Source organism: Ceratotherium simum, chromosome 35 (genome assembly GCF_057802395.1).
Source record: "Ceratotherium simum simum isolate JZ-2026a chromosome 35, ASM5780239v1, whole genome shotgun sequence".
NCBI classification, from domain to species: Eukaryota; Metazoa; Chordata; class Mammalia; order Perissodactyla; family Rhinocerotidae; genus Ceratotherium; species Ceratotherium simum.
In genome coordinates, this window is record NC_141934.1 from 24,506,187 (window position 1) to 24,527,591 (window position 21,405).

A 21,405-nucleotide genomic window follows, 5' to 3' on the forward strand; every position below is an offset into this window, starting at 1 on the left:
AATACTTATTTGTGTGTTGGCTAAAATTCAAAAGTGTACAGTAAGACACAAAACAGTGCTATGTAGACTTCTTTATCTACGTAGACTTCTTTTTAATGGGACCTCCGGTGTAGCAGAACTGTCTACCCAACTAGACAAAAGTCCAAACATGATGTAAACAATCCACCCTCTCCAAGAATAAATGTACCATTCACATACCCTTTCTCAGTAAGGGCATACTCCTTTGAGACAAAGCCTGCTTCAAGTATTAAATGAACTTACACAAAGGCATACAATATATAATTATCTACCACTTTCTATTTGCATACAAATGAAGCAATTGATGTTTTTAAGTCTTCTGCTGAATGCATTTTTAGGAGCTGACCTAACTATGCTCTGAGCAAGCAAGTATGGAGTCACGAGTGAATGCAGACACATGAGACACAACTGAGTATCTGTTCATAGGACAAAAACCCCAGCCAAGGAGACTTGACTGGACTTGAATTGAATCCCATGAGCCAAAAACACTGAGAGAGAAGGTGGATTTCATTCTCTAAAGCAGCTGAGGCTGACAACTGCTGGGCCTACCAGGTATAAGCTGATCTCCCTGGGATCACAAGTATCTGGAAAAGGATTTCTAAAATAGGAATAGTTTTAAGACATTTCCAAATACTGAATGTCAAAGCCAAATTAAATCCATGAGAAGAAAATCTTCTAAGTATTACTTTTTCTACTCCTCACAAAGAGATTTTTTTTAAAATATAGAATTTCTCCTTCACTCATAACACGCAACGGGCTAACAGAATTCCACTAATGAAAAAAAGTGATGTAAAAACATGTATGGGTACTAATTAACAATAGAAACCACACCCGGGGAGGGATGCTGACTTCTTCCCCCAGCAAAGAGGGGGATCAGCTAATTATGCTGGAGACTTGGGCAAGAGCTGTGAAGCCATCAATTTGCTCCCTTTCTTGGCCTTAACTCCTCCAGATGCTGGGATGGAGCAGGAGGGAGATTTCCAACTTCTCCCCCAACGCCCACGCTCCTCTCTCCCACAGCCTAGCCGTCTCCTGCAGGAGGAGGAGCAGCTATGGCTACTGTACGCCAAGAGCACTGACGAGCTGCACCAGAGGAGGCTGAGGTCAGACCAGGGACTGAAACAGAGTTGGGTGTTTTCATGCAAAACAAATGCAAGAGGCTAAGTATGGGGTGGCTGCCGAGTGCTAGAGAAGTACCTGTGGCAGTTACCAGGAAGATGGAGATGCAACATGCCGAAGAAGCAAGAGTCGCCACCGCTCACAGTGGGCCCAGCTGGATGTTGGGGCCCATGATGGGCAGGGAAGGAAACTGAAACCTCAGTGGAGGCATCTACCATTGAAATGTCCTGGAGTTAATAACATGTGCACTAAGGAAGTGTCTTTGGTTAAATTCTCAGGAAGCTGCTCCCCAATTATTATGTTCCTCAATGTAAAAAGCCCTTGATAAGTATGGGACCCACACAGATTTAGCTGATCAGACAGATGATAAACTTTGTTTTGGCAAAAGAAGCTCCCCCAAACCTCTTGCTTTATAGAAGAAGAATCAAAAAGCAGGGGAGTCAAAACTTGCCTTAATGATCCAATAAGAGAGAGACTGGTGACACTAAATATAATGTGCCATACTTGCAGGAATAAGAAATCTCAACTCAGTGACATTAGCTCTAGCCCCCAACACTTAACCACTGTCCTGGGAGTGACGTGCCTTCAAGAAACACAGCACTATTTATTAGGGGTGGGGCTTTCCACTTTTATTTTCATTTTTACCTCCTCAGTCCTTGCCTTCTTATTAAGAACTGGTCCCATCTGTGCAGCTATATAGATTATCCAGCCCCATGATCCTTAATATGCTTCCAGAGATCTCTAATGAAGATCCTGAGCTTAGAACATGAAAAACTGGTGTTTCTTCTAACCAGGTTGATTCTCTTCTATTCTTCTTGTTCAAGAAATTAGGAACACAAAAGAGAAGCAGAAAGGGAAGTAGTATAATTTAAGAAGCTGACCCCAAAGTAAGTTCTGTATTCTTGTTATTCCTCTATGGGGTTGCACTTCCTTCCAGCAACTTCTTCAAAGGGGCAGTTTATCCTGCAGTTCACTTGTTAAGTCTACTTGGAATGCCCTAGAAAGGTTTTTCCATGAGAGACTCTATCCAGCTGGCCCCATTCATGAGTTTAGTGGTGGCAATTACATATTCTGTACCTCCATCTTCCAACTGGGAGAGAAATCGCAGGGCAGCAATTTCAGCAAAAGTTACACCCCCGAGGAAAAATATCAGAGTGACTCGGTTTTCTCCTGGTTGACCTAAAATTCAAACATGTCAGAATTAAGAATTATTTATTACTGATGCTTCTCTTCCCACCTTTTAAAAAATGGCATCATCCATAAGAAAAAAGTCAATTGTGTCTTGGTACAGGACAGTTCATTTGAAACTCAGGAACAAGATTTTGATCTCAATGTTTTTTCTAACTACTGAGATCCTCAACTCAGAGGTTGAAAGCTGCTACTCCTGAGGGAATAATGAGTTCTAGTGCTTACAATATAATTAGCAACTAACAAAAGAGGTAGACTGGACTCTGACTCCTAAGTACTTTACAAATGTATTTTACAAAGCAACTGCATAATACATGAAAACCACACTAACAGTAGACAATTATCTGTAGATAACTGGCTGTAGACTTACGTTTCTTTTGCAGTCCCGTGGGCAATGGCTGCCGTTCTTCAAAGTGGGGCCCTGGAAGTATGCGGAGAACTTCCTCGATACTCCGCCAGCCAGGCCGGGAAAGCAGCTGGGCCAGTCGCACACTGAGAGGGGCATAACCACTATACACGTAGGATATGTCTGTGGGATTCTGTTAAATAATTAAAGAAAAAAAAAAAGCCTGTAGCTATAGAGACTCAGAGCGACCTAACTGTGGCCTTTTGGGTAATCCAAAATTATTTGATTTGGCTTTGAAGGGAGAAACACAAATAACTTCCCCCAATATCTTGCTCCAATCCACCCTAAGTGGGCTCTATTCTTAGCAGCCGGAGGTTCACTTTCAACTCAAATCCTGAAAACCCACTCAAAGCATCTCTAACTTGGTTTGGCAAGAAACTTCTTAGAGGGTAACTCGGCACTCTCTAGCTGAGTAACAATGTATGTAACATCTTGAACCCCGCAGTTCTACTTTTAGGTATTTATCCTACAGAGGGTCTTGTATACCAGGGAGGAAGAGACCAAAGCACAAACATATTAACTGCACCACTGTATGTACCAGCAAAAGACCGGAAACAACCTGAATTTCTATTAATAGAAATCTGTTAAATCATAAGATAACCTATATCCACAAAACCACTATGTAACAATTAAAAAGAACTTAAAAAAAATGAAGTAGATCACAGAAGGATCTTCAAGATACAGTGTTAAGTGGTAGGCGGGGTGGGGACAGGCAGGTCAGAACAGGGAAGAGAGCTGAACTAATAAATTGTTTACATTGTACAACACAGAAATTAAGAGTATCTATATTCCCACTGGGGAAAAATAATCTGATTTTGCTATTAGTAGAGGAGACTGTTTAATCATTAGCTTTTGTTGTAAGAGGCAGCCTAATAAAGTCCCTTATGAAAAACCAAAAAAGAAAATAAGAAAAAGAAATTTAGAAAGATTGGAATAAACAATAAATGTAAAGCAAAGTGCAACCTACTTTGGAGACCAATGGTATAGAATATGCACCATTTATGTAAAAATGCTTGAATATACATAGACTCTTTCTGGATGGATAGATAAAAAATGGGTTACAGTGGTTGCCTCTGAGGGGAAAATGGGGTTAGATGTGGAAGGAAACTTACATTTCACTGTGTCAACTTAGCAAATTCGCCTCTTATTTTACCCTCAAAATGAGTTTATTTGGGAATAGCCAAAAGGGAACTGCAATTTGGGATGGGCATGCGATGGTGAATCTCAGACCAATCTGGAAAACAAAGCAGAGAAGCTGCTTTTATAGAGAAAAAGGGGGAGTAGGGAGGGGCTGTTTTAAAGGAAAGTCCATTGGGGGAAAGCAACAGTTCAGGGCGGCAACAGAAATCTTCCTTCAAGGGTAAGGCAGTTTTGCTTCCTTTCAAAGATGCAAGCCTACTGTCTGTTTCTGTTTGGTGTAATTGACAATGTATGCTAGGACCTGAGAGCTCCCCCTACAGGCCTTCCTGACTCCAATCTAGTTGAGTTTCTCTTACTCATCTCATAACAGAACACATTTTGTACCAGATGACTTTTTTAACACATGTGCTGGATATTTTCCAGATCCTCTCTGCCCTTCTCCTTCATGCTCTGTGCCCAGGAGGCAGACCTGCAGGCTCCATACCAATGCACCAACACGCCCCCTGTTTGGGTTTGGCCAATGGGAGGCACCAGAAGGAAACTGGAGAGTAAGCAGCAGTGTGAGGTCAGGGTTTCATTGCTCTGGCTTCCTCTCTGTGATGCTGCTGGAGGTTGGCTGCCTCTCTCAACCAGAGGCCTCAAATATGGCATCTCCATAAAGCTCTTCCCTCTGTGTTCTGGAACAGGTTTCTGGAACAGCTCCCTCTCCTTGCCGTTAGGCCTCAGCTGGTAAAGGCTCCCCACTGCATTGCCTCTCAATGACCCACCCCCACACCCACATCTTTAGGAAACTCTCCTCAAACTACCCTGTGTGACAGCACCCTCTGTTTCCTGCCGGGATTCTGATGAATGCAAGACATGAATGCACTACTTTTTCAAAAACATTAGAAAATTGTTTTTTGAAAGCAAAGCGGATGTGTAGATCAAGTAGCACCTATTGTCACAATAAACCGTTAACCAGTAACTAAATTGAGTTGAAGTGGAGGAGTGTGTCTTACTTGTTCATTTACGTCATCCATCCAGAGGCGTAACGTTTTCCGGATGGTTGGGTAGTTGTTTCTGCCCCCCATCTGTGGTTTCAGCAGGCCAGCCTTCTCCAGGTTGTACAAGGTCAATATGTGCTCGTAGCCGTACGTCTGCAAGAGAAGTTGTTTGGCCATGATGTCAGATCAGGAAAAGGGCTTCTGTGACTTTCAAAACAGAGCACTTCCAACACATCAATTCTGTTTGTGCTCCAGGGCACGTGACCCACGTCCAGGTAGTGACTGTCCACGGGCACGGGGCAGGGCAGAGGAGGAAGCCCACCCTAGAACTGCTTGTCCATTACAGTTACTCCAGCTCACTGTTTCAAAGAATGATTTAAAATTTTTCCTTTACAGTCAGAATTTATGGACCCAATTTAAGTGAGCATCAAATAAATTAGAGTATATTTTTATATGGGATATAATTAGCTATAAAAAAAAGAATGAGGCAGATCTATACATCCTGATAAGAAAGATCTTCTGGATATACTCTTAAGGACAAAATAACATAATAATACAATACTATGTATAGTAAGATTTTATTTCCGTTAATAAAAGATCTAGTGAATAATAACAGTCAACACTTATATAATACTTTCTATGTAGGGGCACTGTTCTGTTCTAAGTGCTTTACCCGCATTAACTCGGTCACCTTTATTATAACCCCACGAGACAGATATTATCATCATCTACATTTTACAGAGAAGTTTAAATAACTTGCCCAAGGTCACACAGCTCGTGAGTAACAGGGCTGGGCCTTTGATCCAGCCTGTCCCGCCCCACAGTCTGTGTCGATAAATGTCCTTTGTATATAAACGCAAACAAGGGAATCTGGAAGCACACAAACCAAACTGCTGACACTGGTCCTATCCAGGGAGGGAAACAGGGTGCAAATCAAGTGAAGAGACATTCACATTTTGGGCTGTACACTTCTTCTTTAAGTAAATCTTTAATGATGAGAATGCGTGTGTTATTTGGGTAATTTTTAAAAAGGCAAAAAAGAAAACCCTGAATGAGCATTTAGTTTTAACAATAACGTACTCAACTGTGACTGGTAATAACAGTAAATAAATACTGCCAGAGACGCTTTTAAACAGGGGAGAATTTTAAAAATAATAGTGAGCTTTTCCTTATTATAAAGTAACACAAGCTTAATTTAAGTAAGCCTGCTAAGAAATCATCAGACACTTGCAAAAAGTTCGCTTCCTCCATGGAATACTGTCTGGTTAAGAGCATGGGCACTAGACCCCAGCTGCCTGGGTTTTAGTGCTGGCTCTGCCACTTACTAGTTGGGTGACCTTGGGTAAGTCACATAACTACTCTGTGCCTCAGTTTTTTCATCCATAAAATGGGGATGATAATAGTATTTAAGTCACAGGGCTGGGGTGAGGATTAAACAAATGACTACACATAAAGCTCTTCCAATAGATCCTGGCGCAGGGTAAACGCTCAGTAAACATTAGCTATTATTATTATGCAAACACAGTAAATAATGACAGATACCAAGGAGGATCCCTCCAGGTGTTAAAAAATTTATAAGAGAGTGGAAACAATATACCAAAACAGCAGCTTTGGGAAGTATTTTTTTAAAAGATGTTTTCTCCCTTGGCAAATTAGTAATTTAAAAATATACTGACCTGGAGAATTTCTCTTTTGTAATAATCCAAAACTTTTTGTTTGAGTCCACTATTGCACACGGATTGGAGGCAAACGAGTCTCAACACCTTGATCAGAGGATGCTTTTGGGCAATACAGTCCTCAATGTAACTGTTGACCTGGAAACAAAGTATATACATATACCAGCATCTGGTTTGGGGACCCAAAGAACTTGATATTTACTATTATTTTCAAAGTCAAATAAAGGAGCAGTGTGGGAGAATGGCTCATTCTTTCTTCACATTCCCTAACCCCCTCCAAGTGGCTCCTCCAGCCCCTGCCACACGCACCGTGGTCACCACACAAACACACAGTAATTGGGAGCATAAGGCCGGCGAGGACACACTTGGGCAATACAAGCCTGTCTGGACTCCTCTGTCTCCATGGACAACGTCCTGAGAGGCTGCTGTGTGTTTGGGGTGTGTGTGACCTAGTCTATTTCAGTAACAGCAGCAACTCATGAGCATAAAGTAACAGGAAATTTTTTAGAAGATGGGAATTTTTATAAATTGAATAATTTTAAATTTATTAATAGAGGTGAATATGTAAGGAATTACATGACTAACTTTCCCAGAAAGCAAATATCTTATCTATTACAGCCCTTAAAGCTCTTTGATGGCAGGGGCTGGGTCTCATCTCTTCTACTGCAGAAAACACCTTGCATAGAGTAATGTTAAATATCTGTTACTTGATAAAATCTGTATTTTCACATTTTGCATTAGCTCTTAAAAATATTTAGGCAAGGCACGGGAAACAAAGCAATTGCTTTTCTAGCTATAATTTTATGTTTGATAAATTATTAATTATTTGTTAGAACAGTTTTATTGTTCACATACCTTATCAGTGTCTATTCCAGACATAAACTCCTGCTCCACTGTTAATTTATCAAAGAAGTCTTCAGAAGCTAAAATGTAATTAGCACATTTGCAACTTAGAAATTAAATGAATGTTAATGCTTTTATACAGAGAGCATGATTAAGAAACAAGACATGCAAAACAGAAAGCAAGCAAAAAGTTCAAATCATCACCTAAAAAGAATCTTCTATGAAACCCAGAAAACGCTGCGACCCTGTACTCCTAAGTCACATCTAGATACAGCTGACTACTGTACCCCTTTGCTATAAGGCCTTAGGACTCAAAGACAGATCTCAAGAGTTTTTCTTCAGTATCAATGAAACGTAATGTCCCAAGAGCATTTCACCTTCATCATCAGATTCAACCCAGTTTCACCTGATTTCCACTTTTATTAACCTGAAAACAAAGGACTGATTTTCCAACACTGTGTTTTACTTAAGATTTGAAGTATACTTCATAAAACAGGGCACTGAACAATCCCCTATTCAGCTTTTAGTCTGTGTTTTAGCAAATAAACTCATCTTAGGTTTAATACACATCTTTCAAGCTCTTTCAAAATACTCAGCATATGCTCTCTATACCAATTCTGCAAAAAGTTTTCAAGAGAAAAAAAAAATAAAACAGAAGCATCATGTTGCTCTAGTTAAATAATCCTTAACAATACAAAAAAAACTAGACTAAAAAAACCACTTTGTGGGGCCGGCTCCATGGCTTAGCGGTTAAGTGCGCGCACTCTGATGCTGGCGGCCCGGGTTCGGATCCCGGGCACGCCCCAAGGCACCACTTCTCCGTCCAACCCGAGGCCGAGTCCCACGTACAGCAACTAGAAGGATGCGAACCTATGACATACAACTATCTACTGGGGCTTTGGGGGGAAAAAAATGAATAAATAAAATCTTCAAAAAAAAAAAAAAAAACCACTTTGTATTATGGTGGCCTACTTACAGAAGAATATTTTTCTCTTATCTATATTCCAAATATTTTGTCATATGATCACATTATTTTAATAATAAAAAAATGAGTTAACGACAAATACAACATTTTTAACTATGAACATGCATACACTTAATTAATATTGAGGATAATATACAATATTAAAATAGAGCTGACTTTCCCAAGGGAGCATTGTGGTGCCAATGACCACGGTGTCAAGACAGTGTTTACAGGTCAGCCCCAGAAAAAAACAGTCACTCCAAAGGATACTCACTAGTAACATCTTTGATTAACTCCGCGATCGAGGTGTGGTTTGCAAGTGAGCCTCTTGCTGCCTGCATGTGGGGCAACTGGGAAACAAACTGCTTGATCTCCCCAACTGTCTTAGCATTGTGCCTTTCCTGAAATGGGGAAAACAGCAGAACCATTGAACAGGGAAGATATTTTTAAGTACTCTGTTCTTTGTATTGTTCAGGAGACGTTTAATTTATATTAACGCAAAAGAAAGAATGGAATACAAATAAACCAGGCGAAACTCATCTCCAACATTACATAGAAAAACAGAAAAGACAGAGTTCATGGTCCTGTTTACTGCATTAGGACTTCTCTAGAGAGCAAATGCCTAAGGTTTTCTCTTCCTATGCACCAGCTCATATTGAGATCAGCATTTTGTGGGCATCTGAGTATTTGTGGGGAGCGGTATTAGGTAAACCACAAAAATCTCTGAGTAAAAAATGAAAATATGTCATGTTAAGAGGGGAACATAACCAGTAAAAAGTTTCCTCTATGACAGAAAAAAATCCATTCTCTTTTTTTTTTTTTTGTGAGGAAGATCAGCCCTGAGCTAACATCCATGCTAATCCTCCTCTTTTTGCTGAGGAAGACTGGCCCTGAGCTAACATTCATGCCAATCTTCCTCCACTTTATGTGGGACACCGACACAGCATGGCCTGACAAGCAGTGCATTGGTGCGTGCCCGGGATCCAAACCCAAGATGTCAGCAATGGAGTGCGCGCACTTAACTGCTATGCCACGGGTTGGGCCCAAAGAAATCCCTTCTTACTGCTGAACTTCAATCTTGAATATTGTCCACAAAGTGAACCTCGCTTAGGGATGAGAAAATATATATATATATATATTTTTTTTTTTTTTTTTTTGGTGGGGGGGAGCAACATTAGCTGTGAGTTAACATCTGTTGCTAATCCTCCTCTTTTTGCTGAGGAAGATTGGCCCTGGGCCAACATCCAGGCCCATCTTCCTCTACTGTATATATGGGACGCCTGCCACAGTATGGCCTGATAAGTGGGGCATAGGTCCATGCCCAGGATCTGAACCTCTGAGCCCCGGGCCGTCGAAGCAGAGCACGCGAAGCTAACAGCTACACCACCAGACTGGCTCCGAGAAAATATTTTTTTGCAAAATTTAATCATTTAAACCAAAAGCAACTTCAGAAATATGAAAACCAATTAGTGAATATAACTCCTAAGAAAGATGAAATCTGGAAATACATACTCAGTGAAAAATTAGTTTTCAAAAATTCTCCCAATTTATGTCTCCAAAGTCTAAATATTCAGAGTTAATCATCTTACTGAATTCCCATGTTTCAAAAACGAGCTTAACCAGGAATAAACCAGTGACCGGGCAAGCAGCAGCAGGAAGGCGATAATGAAGCCACCCACTGAAAACCTCTGGGCTGTGGGGATTTCACTGTCATTATCACCAACCACGTCTGCAGGGCTCCCCTGCCACTGGTATGGTGGCTAAACTTGGAGATTTCCCCCCAAACTGCAAGTTCTATTATAGAGGATCTTTTATTTATAGAACAGCTGGCTTCCTTTTAAGTGAGGTAGGAAAAAATTTAAAAGAAGAAAGTAAACAAATGTTTATGGTGGAAGCTTGTAAACTGCAAACACTGGCCCCTGCCACCACGCAGAAAAAGGAGAAAAACAACACTTTTTCTCATGGCTCTGGGAAAAAGTTTAAAAAGAAACCCTTGTGTCCTGTAGTAGCTGAATTTGCTGTTTCTTAGGATGAGAAAGGCACAAGTACGCTGAAGCCCTGCTTTGTGGCTGCATCTTTTTGGAGCTCTGACGCTCCTTGTGGGTGGGCGGTCAGGCCCGTGACCTAGGGAAGCAGGATGACAATCAACCATCTCACCTCAAAAGCTGCAGAGATCACCTTGGCTTTCTTGCTGAGCACGGAGCCCACCGCGTTGAAGTTCTTATCTCGGATCTCAGCGTAGAGCTCCTCTGCAGAATTCAGCTGAAGCTTCTTTGCTTCCGTGGGGAGATCCTTACCACCATCGCCCTGTTTCTTGGGTGCAAATTTCTCTGGAGGTAATTTCACGTAACCTGAACAACAATGCAGGGAACTAGCACCTGTGGGCGCGTGCTGGCGACCCAATCAAGTGCCCAGGCACAAAACAGAATCTCCCAGCTCAGGAGACAATGTAAGCCGGCTTTAGAAAAAAAGGGCGTACGGCACTGAGGTTTTGATGTTCCCATAATCAAAGTGCACTTTGGTCGTAAGTAAATAAATCACGATTATCATTAAAAATTTCTCAAATTTTAAATGCTGACAGAAACAAACAAACATCAAGTGGGCCCAAACCAAACATGTTTATGACCTCTGACCTAACAATCTGTCAAGCCTAAACCCTAGCAGGCCTCCGAGCAGGTCTTCCACCTACTGTCCCCAGCCTCACATATCAGCTTTCCCCCCAGAATATGTCCCCACCTGTGCTCTCTGCTTTAGGAAGCTGGCTGCCTCATCATTCCTGCTTTTATTATGCTGCCTGCCCCTGGCCAGCACCCCGCTCTAAACTCTACCCCTCTTTCCAAACCCACCTCTTCCACAAGCTCTCCTGAAGGACTGCCAGCCCCGAGGATCCGTATTCTCCAAACGATAGTGCTATTTGTATTTAACCCCTGGCCTCTGCTCACAGGCGACAAGCGCAGTCCTGTACACTAACCACCCGGCCAGCCCTCGTGTGACCCACAACAGCAGTTCGCTCAGTCATCGTTTAATCCTAGTTTCTGAAAGTCAAAAGCCGGTATTTTAATTTTTTCAGATATACTTGGATCTATATGCAAAGGAAGCTCCCTCTAAAAAAAATGAGCTTTCAGATACTTTTTATCAGATTATCTATTAGTTAAAAGTAGATGTCACTTTACTTACTGTTCTGAATGCCATAAATTTCATCAATGAGTCCTTCGTATGTAAGCTGAGTGGCAAGAGGCGTTAATAAATCCACGTTTCGATCCAGCAACAAGAGATTATCAAAAACAGGAAATATTGAATTCTGGCTTCCAGTAAATTCTCTCTTCATCCTGATCATCATATTGGCCACTTGCTGGAAACAAAACATTGGATCAGGTGGGACTCTCCTGGAAATCAGCAGATTTTAAAATTCAGCTAAAAACAGAAAGACAATCAAAAAAGTAAAAATAGGAGACAAACTGTGGAAGAGTGAGACTGATAGGAAATAGGCAGCTACAGAAGAGCATTTGCTGCTGGCCACACACCCATTCCAACACTTACACTTTAGCCAATGGCAGCCGCTAGTTCTCAACGAGGCATAAAATTAGATACAGTCTGTTTTTTGTTATTCATGGCAGTTCTGTTCTATCAAGTCACCATGAACACTGAATTAGTGAATACTGAACCAATGCTCCCAGGGCAGATACGGGGTTAGGTTCCTGCGAGCCTCCAGCCTCCGCTCACATTTTTGTCAACTGATCAATATGTAACCACCTTGTTTTATGCGTGTTCCTGTTTAAAGACACCTTATTTGATACACATTCTTGATTCATTAACATTGAATTCATAGCCAACAGCAATGTCACTAGTGCCAGAACCAAGCTCATCTAACTCAGGTATTTTCTCCCTAAGGCCCAGCACTACGTTTGGGGGCCATTTTAAACAGCAAAATCACCAAGAAAAAGCACAAAAATGTGGCATTAAGTGGTACATGGCACTAGATAGTGGCAAAAAGGACACCTGTTTACAGTGTGAGAGTTGAAACAAGAAGACAGAGCGTCGCCTTGTTCTACTTCAGCTGGGAACATGCACATTGGACAACTCAAATTTTTTGCCTCTCTGGGCATGTCCACAAAACACTGTGAATGCTAATATTGGGGTTACAAATAAATTTTAGCAAGTAGATGAATTCACAATAAAAAGGATTGACTGTTCCTATTTGTAAACAGCTTCCCACTCCTCCCCCCATCTGGGTACCCAGGGGCCCCTTTCTCCATCACCAGAAACATCTGTGTTTCTCACCCGGGCACACTCTCCTTTCCCATAGATCTGGGGGATCGTCCCATACAGAGCTTGCAGAGTCATCAGCCCCTTGGCTGCGTGGTAGAGGCTTGTCTGGTCGCTCTCCAGGTAGCACTCCTGCGGGGAGGGAGGGTGGGTTACTGTCAGGCCACGATCATCTCGGTGCTGGGTAGATGCCCGCCTCTGCCTGGCACTGGGATTCAGAAGTGGGGAAGACTGTTTCCACCCACTTCCCACTTTGCAGGGGAAGCTGGGAACTGGAGTCCATTTTACAAAGCTGCTGTTTGGCGCTCAAGGCCACGAGGCCGACAGCTGTGGGGAGAAGCAATTCTCCCAGGGCAGAGCCTTCTGGAAGAAAAGTGCTCACCAGGCATGCTAGCTCTTAGTTTATCAGCTCTTGAAGAAACTACTGATTAATAAAGACTTACCCGGGGAATGGGTTCTCTCTTCACTGTGTGAGTGTAAACTTTGGTAGGACATTTTGGGAGGGCCACATGCTAATACCCACAAATGCACATATTCTTTGACCCCCAAAGTCCCAGACGACTACATGACAGGATACTTCGCAGTTTTTACGAACATGGGGCAGATTTTCATATCTACTGACAACAAATAAAGGCCATAACATCTTGATAAACGAAAAGGGGTAGCTGAACAATGTTTAGAGTATGATCTCATTTTTTGAAAATATATTTTATTTATAAAATATACAAGATATATTTTGTAAAGTATACAAAAATATACTTTTTTGCATTGAAAAAAGGCAACCCCTCCCCGCCACACACACACATAATCAGCTGGGAAGTAAGAGAGGGACCGCGCTGAGTTCTGACACTGGTAGGTGAGAGCACAGGTTCTAGACTCAGGATGCGTTCATCTGAACCCCGGCTGTGTCACTTCCCAATTGGTCCCTAGGCCAGATAACCTCTCTGTGCCTCAATTCATTCATCTGTAGAAGGAAGTATATTACACATAGCGTACACGTTAAATGAGGAACATGCATGTAAAACATTTAATCCCAGCACCTGAAACATACAGTAAGTGCTTATTAAATGTTAGCTTTTATTATTAGGAACTGTTTGCACTTTTTTCAAGCATCATCCACTGGTAAGTGAAAATGGTACAATGCACCAGACTCCCCCCACCCACCCACCCACCCACCCAACATGCCTCTACCCTCCAAGGCCAGGAGTGAGGGGACACAGGAGGGATTAAGGAAGAGAGCGTGGAGCTCCCATGCACTCCGCCCCAGGGGGGAAGGAGAGGCACTGTGAGGAATGTTTGGTCATTACTGAAAGCCCTGCTGGATGGCTCGTCCAAGTCTGGTGTATTTTAACATTTCACTGAATATGACAGGCTGAAATCAAGAAATCAAGAATCAAATCAAGTGTGTCGGGAGACACACTTTCTGGCAAAATTACTTAAAACTCCTGATAGGAGCAGAGCTAAGATGAAAGTTCTAGGAAAAAAAAATATTAGGGAACATCTCTCAAAATAGCATTCATATATATATTTTTTGCTGTGGAAGATTAGCCCTGAGCTAACATCTGTGCCAATCCTCCTCTATTTTGTATGTGGGCCACCACCACAGCATGGCTGATGAGTGGTGAGGTCTGTGCCCAGGATTTGAACCCGAGAACCCAGGCCATCAATGCAGAGCACGTCGAACTTAACCACTACTCGATGGGGCTAGCACCAGCGTTCATATTTTTTATTTAAAAAGCTGTGTTACTACAAAGACATTCCTTTTATAATTCCATCTTTTAAAAAAGGTTTAAGCGGCCAGCCCAGTGGCACAGTGGTTAAGTTCACGTGCTCCGCTTTGGCAGCCCTGGGTTTGCAGTTTCGGATCCTGGGCGTGCACCTATGCCCGCTTATCAAGCCATGCTGTGGCAGGCATCCCATATAAAGTAGAGGAAGATGGGCACAGATGTTAGCCCAGGGCCAATCTTCCTCAGCAAAAAGAGGAGGATTGGGAACAGATGTTAGCTCAGGGCTAATCTTTGTCACCACAGGAAAAAAAAAAAAGGTTTAAAAGTTAACAGATATTAATCCTGATTTTTTTTGCTCTAATATAATTGGTGGTGAATTGACTATTTGTATTAATATCCCAACTCTATTCTGCACTTGTCGAATTCCACATGGTATTTCAAGCCATGAGGACATTTTGGAAGGGACAAATGCTAATACCCATTTAACATTTAAATACACATATTTTTTGACCTCAAAGTCCCACATGCCTACACAATAGAGTACCTTGCAGTTTTTACAAATGAGATATTATTTTATATATACTGATTTTTATATATACAAATGAAGGCTGCAATATGTTAAGCCCTGCTACTGAGAATTCGACTGGCTGAACGCTAATTCTCACATTTCTTCAGTACAATGATGGAGATGATCATAATCATATCCCAAAACACAGAAAGATCTACATGTGCCTCCTGATGCCAAAACCTGCTAAATTATGCTCATTGTTTAAAAATCACATAAATAAGTAAAATTAGCTCCATCAGAAATTGTGGTTGAATTTAATATTAGGTAGAACTCTTAGCTTTATCATCCAGGCAAAATCCTTGATTTCTTTTTTTTTTTTTTTTTTTGTGAGGAAGATTCCATGCCAATCCTCCACTTTTTGCTGAGGAAGATGGGCCCTGGGCTAACATCTGTGCCCATCTTCCTCTACTCTATATGGGACGCTGCCACAGCATGGCTTGACAAGCGGTGCCTCCACGCACGCCTGGGATCCGAACCCGGGCTGCCAGCAGCAGAGTGCACGCACTTAACCGCTACGCCACGGGGCCGGCCCCAAAATCCTTGATTTCTAAAACAGAATCTTCAGTGAATAGACAAAGCCAAAGGCTTGAAATTCTCAGCAGAAAAACACTCTATCCTTTTTTGCAAATCCTCAAATAAACAACAGGAAATCTCTCCTCTGGACAGGTTTTGTCCAGACAAGTTTTCCTCAGCTGCTACCAATTCATATTAATTACATGATGTGAATTAATTATACATGGGTACACTACTACAGATAAATGATAAAGTGAATATAGCAAAATGTTAATTCCAGAATCTAGGTGATGGGTATATGGGTGTTCTCCGTACAATTCTTTCAACTTTTCAGTATGTTTGAAATTTTTCATATAAAATGTTAGGGTTTTAAAGTCTGTACTTCATCGGATGAGATGTGGTGTAAGCAAAGCAATGGGAACATGGCAAAAAAGAGCCAAGAAACTCTCTTGGGTATAGAACTAATCAGTGGTGCCCCTGAGTTCTCCCCCAATTTAACTCTTTTAAGCTGGTGATCATCGTAAAAACATACTGGGGAAGAAAAATAATTTTTTGTACGACACCAGTGGTTCTCAAACATTCCCCAGACGAGTAGCATCAGCGTCACAAACCCATAAATCAAAGGAAATACAGATAAATGTGATCACATTAAGAAAACACAAGGTGGGACCGGCCCCATGGTGTAGTGGTTAAGTCTGGCATGCTTCACTTCAGTGGCCCGGGTTCGTGGGTTTGGATTCTGGGCACGGACCTACACCACTCATCAAGCCACACTGTTGCGGCAACCCACATACAAAATAGAGGAAGACTGCCATAGATGTTAGCTCAGGGCTAATCCTCCTTGCCAAAAAAAAAAAAAAGAGAAAAGAAATCTCCAGGATAGGCAAATGCATACAGACTGCAACAGACTAGCGATTGCCAGTGGCTGGGGAGGGTGGGATAGGGAGTGACTGCTAATGGACCCTCATAAATTTGGCAAAAGTTAAAGTATGACATTGAAAAAGAAAATGTCAAACTTACTTTGAATGCACCCTCTGATTCCATGGATAAGAGATCCCCATCAAACGGAATGAGATCTAGGCTGTACTCTTCCCTGTGAATAAAGGATCCCAAAACACCCAGATCCTTCAACCGCTGTTCGCACAATAAGCTACGTCGTGGCACAAACAAAATGTGGAAATCTCTTGCTGGGCCACGTCTGTCTTCACTGCAAAAAAGTAACATCTGTTAGCTTATGAGATTCTTAGTCACAGGCTATTTCGCTTAGTTTATCCCTAGAGCCTAGCCCACTGCCTGGCACAAAGCAGGCACTAAATAAATGCTGGTTACATAAACATACGCATATTGACTTTCAGACCCAAATTGTTATAGCTCCTCTCTTGCTCTCACTTTTCTTTTTTTCACCCCTGACAGGAAAGAAGCATTGATTCATAGTCAGTATTTTGTGATGCATTTTCTAGCTTTCTCTTAAACCTTTTATGGGGCATTAAAGCTCTCAGGTTTATTGCAACAGGATATCCATGTCTTATTGAAAACAAATGGTTCTTCAACCCAACCAATGCAGTAACACAGAGTCTTACATTAAAATCAAAGATGACTCTTGACTCCCACCTCTACTCTCGACAGTGAAGTTCCCAAAATAGCCCATGTGCTTTTAAGATTTTAGGGGCCACTGCAATCAACTGTACCACAGACTGGGCTAGGAGAACTTCCTCTATAAATTGGATGCTATATTAAATTTTAATCAGCTCTTACTTATTTTGCTTATGAAATTCAAGCACACTATATTCAGTATATTGAAAAATAACCATTAGAGGTTTTGTTTTTTCAATCAGGGTCCTTTCTACTGAAACAGGTCCAGACTTCTAGCTGTCCTGAAAGAAGGGGTTATATGATGACCCTCCCTCTCAAACTGTTTGAACAACTTCACAAGTTTCCCATGCCCCCTCTTGTATTCTTTCATGCCTGTCCCAGTTTTCCAAAAGACCACCTTCCAACGCACTAGCAAGAGAAGGGGGTTGCAATGAAGAGCTCAGTACGTTAAAACTATTAGCAGGACCAACCTCTTCTGGCCCAAACAAAAGCTCTGAGAGATACCTGAGCACATTTTCAGCAATTATATCCATCAATTCTAGCCTGGGTCTGACCAAAAAAATAATATTCTTGACATCAGCTGCTGGCAAACGACTTCCTTTAAGTGTAAACATTTTTTCCACTTCATGTTCCTAGGAAAACACATACACAAAAGGTTAATGAGAAACCCGAAACTTACCTATCATATCCAGACTCAGACGTCATAAATACTCCCAGTCAAATGCACGTTAAAACTTTATTATCAAAATTTAGATCCCCCAAAGCCAGATGTATAAAGGACAAAGTTTCAGGATGAAGTCACTGCTACTGCATCTGAATTCAAATGACTCTCACAGGATGAACTATCAAAGATACAAGGTAACAGTCACATAATACAATGCCAGTAGTTTCCCTAGAATTAGGATCAGGATAAACCCCGGCCAAAGGACTACTGTATACAAAATGATAATCACACATTAATTAGTATCAGTGTTTATCAAGACCAGATAGCTTTACAAGCTAATTACTCATGAGGAAATGTAAAATCCTATTATTACTGCTAAAGTACAGAATTATTAATCCCTGAACAAAACCCAAATAGCTCATTTACCTTCAGTAGTGAATACTGTGCAATCAGGCCAAATGGTCCTGTGAGGTACTCATCCCAAACTATTGCCTACAGGAGGGGAGAAATGTTCTCTTACTATGGTTAATATCAGGAATTTCAACAATATCAACACAAAATAGCAGTCATACACAGTAGTGCTTCAAACTCTGAATTAACAAAAATTTTAATTGGCTCTGACCACAATCATATCCTACAGGTCTAAAGAAAAACAGCATCAGGGGCAAGTGATGGTCACAGGAATGTTCATCACTGTCCTCACGAGAAAGAAGGAACTGTGGTTTGTTGTGTATCTATGTCATAGTGTTATTAGATTGAACCATATGCAAGCTGCAAATGGCAATAGTTCCAGCTACTATTTTATATATAAATATTATATAATCCAATTATATAAAATTAAAACCTCTGATATAGGTATTACAAATATTATTTTGACAGAAGAGGAAATTTTTTTTTTTTTTTAAAGATTTTATTTATTCATTTTTTTCCCCCCAAAGCCCCAGTAGATAGTTGTATGTCATAGGTTCGCATCCTTCCAGTTGCTGCATGTGGGACCCGGCCCCGGGTTGGACGGAGAAGTGGTGCCTTGGGGCGTGCCCGGGATCCGAACCCGGGCCGCCAGCATCAGAGCGCGCGCACTTAACCGCCAAGCCACGGAGCCGGCCCAGAAGAGGAAATTTTTAAAGGCTCAGAAAGTTTAAGTAACATGTCCAAGGCCATACAGGGACCTTGGACACTGTATATACAATAAGGGAGTCAGGATTCCAGCCTACGACTTAATAATCCCACAGGTCATTGCTCTGGGCCCCTATGAGCATTTCTACTGCTCAACTCCAGTACCATTTCTTTTTCTCCATTTCTTTTTCTTTCTTTTTTAAACAGAAATTTTTGTTGACATAACTGTAGATTAACATTCAGTTGTAAGAAATAACAGAGAGAGATCTCTTGTACACTTTGCCCAGTTTCACCCAATAGTAACATTTCACAAAACTACAGGACAATATTACAACCAGGATATTGACACTGATCCAATCCATGATCTTATTCAGATTTCAGCTCAATTCCAGAGTTTGAACTGGACACCTAGGATCCAGCCTGCTCGTCTTCTCATTGTCAATGGCTGCCAGCGCCCACTCTACTTCTTGGGGTTCTGTTCTTTCTAAGACTGATTCCTGAGTTTCTCCAGTTCTCCTTTTCTCTTCCGAGTTGTACTGCCAGTTACTTAAGGGGACTGATAAATCCTAGGGTGAGAGAGGAGAGGTAACACCACTTCAAAGAAATCCTATCAAGTCTTTGATCTACGGTTTCAGACTCAATTGTGAGCTGGGTGCTACTAAACGCCTAACAGGAGAAACAATCCTAATTTAGGAAGGTCACGTCAAAACCTCAAACAACAACTCTCATAATCCGTGTGAGCATCAGGTTGTAAGGTGTTGGCGCTTCAGAGACTTTCGAAAGTACGATGTGTAACGACACGTACGATAGTCGTAATGAAAGGCCACTGGAATCTCTATGTCCTTGGGCCAGGCCCGCCTCACCCGTCCCAGTGTCTCAAGGGGCACCAGATCTGCCCCCTGGATCTAAAGGGCACCTGACACAGCTGGTTCACGAGGAGCTGAGATATCACGGTGGTTTATTGTGCTGCCACAAAACAATCGCGATGCCATGCCGACTCCAGGCTGTACGACACAGGCCCCACCAGCGGGCCCCTCTCCCCGCCTCATCGTTCCCCACTGCTCGCCCTCCTGGAAGCCCAAGGGAACCTCGTACACCTGGGCTCAGGCGGTCGGGGACGGGATTACGCCAGGCCAGACGGGGCTTGAGGGCAGTGTCGCCGCATACTGTCCCTCACCTTGCTTCCTGCGCACTTGTCCAGAAACTCGCGGAGCTCGCGACGCACCGCCTCGCGCAGCACGTTCAGGTTCACTCGGCCGTAGGACAAGTGCGCCGCCATCTCGCGCCACCGCCCTCTTTTCCCCCTCAATCCAACCGCGTCCGCTTTCCCCTACGCGAGGCCCACGAACGCAGTCACGTGACGGAGCGATCACGTGACCCGGGCCGCCGCAACACGCCAAACCCGGAAACCGGAACCTGCCGGCGTCTGCCGCTCTCTTTTCTGGCCCTAGCGCCCGCCGCTTTCCTCTACCGCGTGGGTTCTGGCACCCTCGCAAGACCGACCGCCGGGTCCCGACCTTCCTCAGTCCGGGGGTCGTTGGGCGCTGAGACTTGAGTTTAAAGACGGAGACTGCGTCCTACTCGTCCCGTTTAAAAATCGCGACTTTCTTCTTAGCAGCAAGCGTACTCGCTGTAAAATGGTAACTTGAAGCTAAACTTGAATGGAAATCTTCTAAATTATGGCAATCAAAAGGTCCGTCGTTTTACTCTTTACTCTTTTGGTGCGTGGGCTGAACTTTACAAAACGGCCAGCAGCTGAGGCAACCTCAAGTACTTGTCTGTTCAGTTCTTCCTAGTCTACTTTCACTGCGACGGGATGTTTCACATAAATACTATCCGATGTGGAATCCAGGCCCCACCACTCGCTTCATCAGAAAATTCGCATGTTGTGAGTTGTGAGGATTAAAAAGGATGTAACTCACATCGTGTAATTCATATAAAAAGTTTAGCAGAGTGCCTAGAATTTAATTGCTCAATAAATAATAACTGTTGCTTTAGGATGACATACGTGTTTCGATACTTTGAGGTGGAAATTGGCTATTTGGGATCTGGTGAAAGAGGCTTGAAAATGTTTGGTCTTCGAGTGCATGGCTCCCTTCAATCTAACACTTTATGTTATGAAGAAAGGACTCGCTAAGCAATTACCATGGGGTCTGAGTAAAAAACGCGGAATTTGGAAATGCAGAAAAGCAGTCAATCAATCATACACATATACTTCCACTCTCAATTTCACGATTCCATCAAAGTCATTTATTTTAAAATAACTTGTTTTCACTTATGCATACTGTTCCGTGGCATTTCTCAACCCGGTTTTCACAGTGATTTTCTGCCTGTATCACAAATTCTTCTCACATGTGCGGGGTTGTGTTCAACTGAGAATGCATATTATTTTAGCACCATCTGTGAGAATAAATGTTGAGCTCAGCAGGCTATGTCAGGAGCACAACTTACTCTAAAGGGTAAAATGACCAAGGCTAGTGAAATCTCAAGGACACATGAGTGTAAACGAGCAAGACCAGGATAAACTATCCTCAAACAGAATCCAGATGATCAACACAGGTGCTTTACTTCCTATAGAGACCCAATGATTGGAGACATTGCTATACTGCTGTAGTTGCCCC

At 42.3% G+C, this 21,405-nt stretch overlaps 1 protein-coding gene across 1 annotated transcript; it reads right to left on the minus strand.

The window, feature by feature from the left end:
• Positions 1-1,721: 1,721 nt before the first annotated feature.
• VPS33A (VPS33A core subunit of CORVET and HOPS complexes) lies at positions 1,722-20,143 on the minus strand. The gene is made up of 13 exons (XM_004430027.3): positions 19,962-20,143; positions 18,095-18,160; positions 17,509-17,636; positions 16,432-16,618; positions 12,619-12,735; positions 11,515-11,689; positions 10,495-10,688; positions 8,612-8,738; positions 7,386-7,453; positions 6,531-6,668; positions 4,870-5,007; positions 2,696-2,864; positions 1,722-2,316 (listed from the first exon to the last, which is right to left on the minus strand). The coding sequence occupies exons 1-13, from the start codon at positions 20,061-20,063 to the stop codon at positions 2,135-2,137; spliced, it is 1,791 nt and encodes a 596-aa protein (XP_004430084.1). The 5' UTR covers positions 20,064-20,143; the 3' UTR covers positions 1,722-2,134.
• Between the last annotated feature and the right edge of the window lie 1,262 nt (positions 20,144-21,405).

Excerpts from the sequence above, each read along its gene's own strand:
- VPS33A (XM_004430027.3), bottom strand. The coding sequence starts at position 20,063 with ATGGCGGCGCACTTGTCCTACGGCCGAGTGAACCTGAACGTGCTGCGC. Across the intron at positions 10,689-11,514 it reads AATTTATGGCATTCAGAACA|GTTACGTGAAATTACCTCCA; the intron begins GTAAGTAAAGTG and ends ATTGTTGTTCAG. Across the intron at positions 7,454-8,611 it reads GTTAATCAAAGATGTTACTA|CTTCTGAAGACTTCTTTGAT; the intron begins GTGAGTATCCTT and ends ATTACATTTTAG.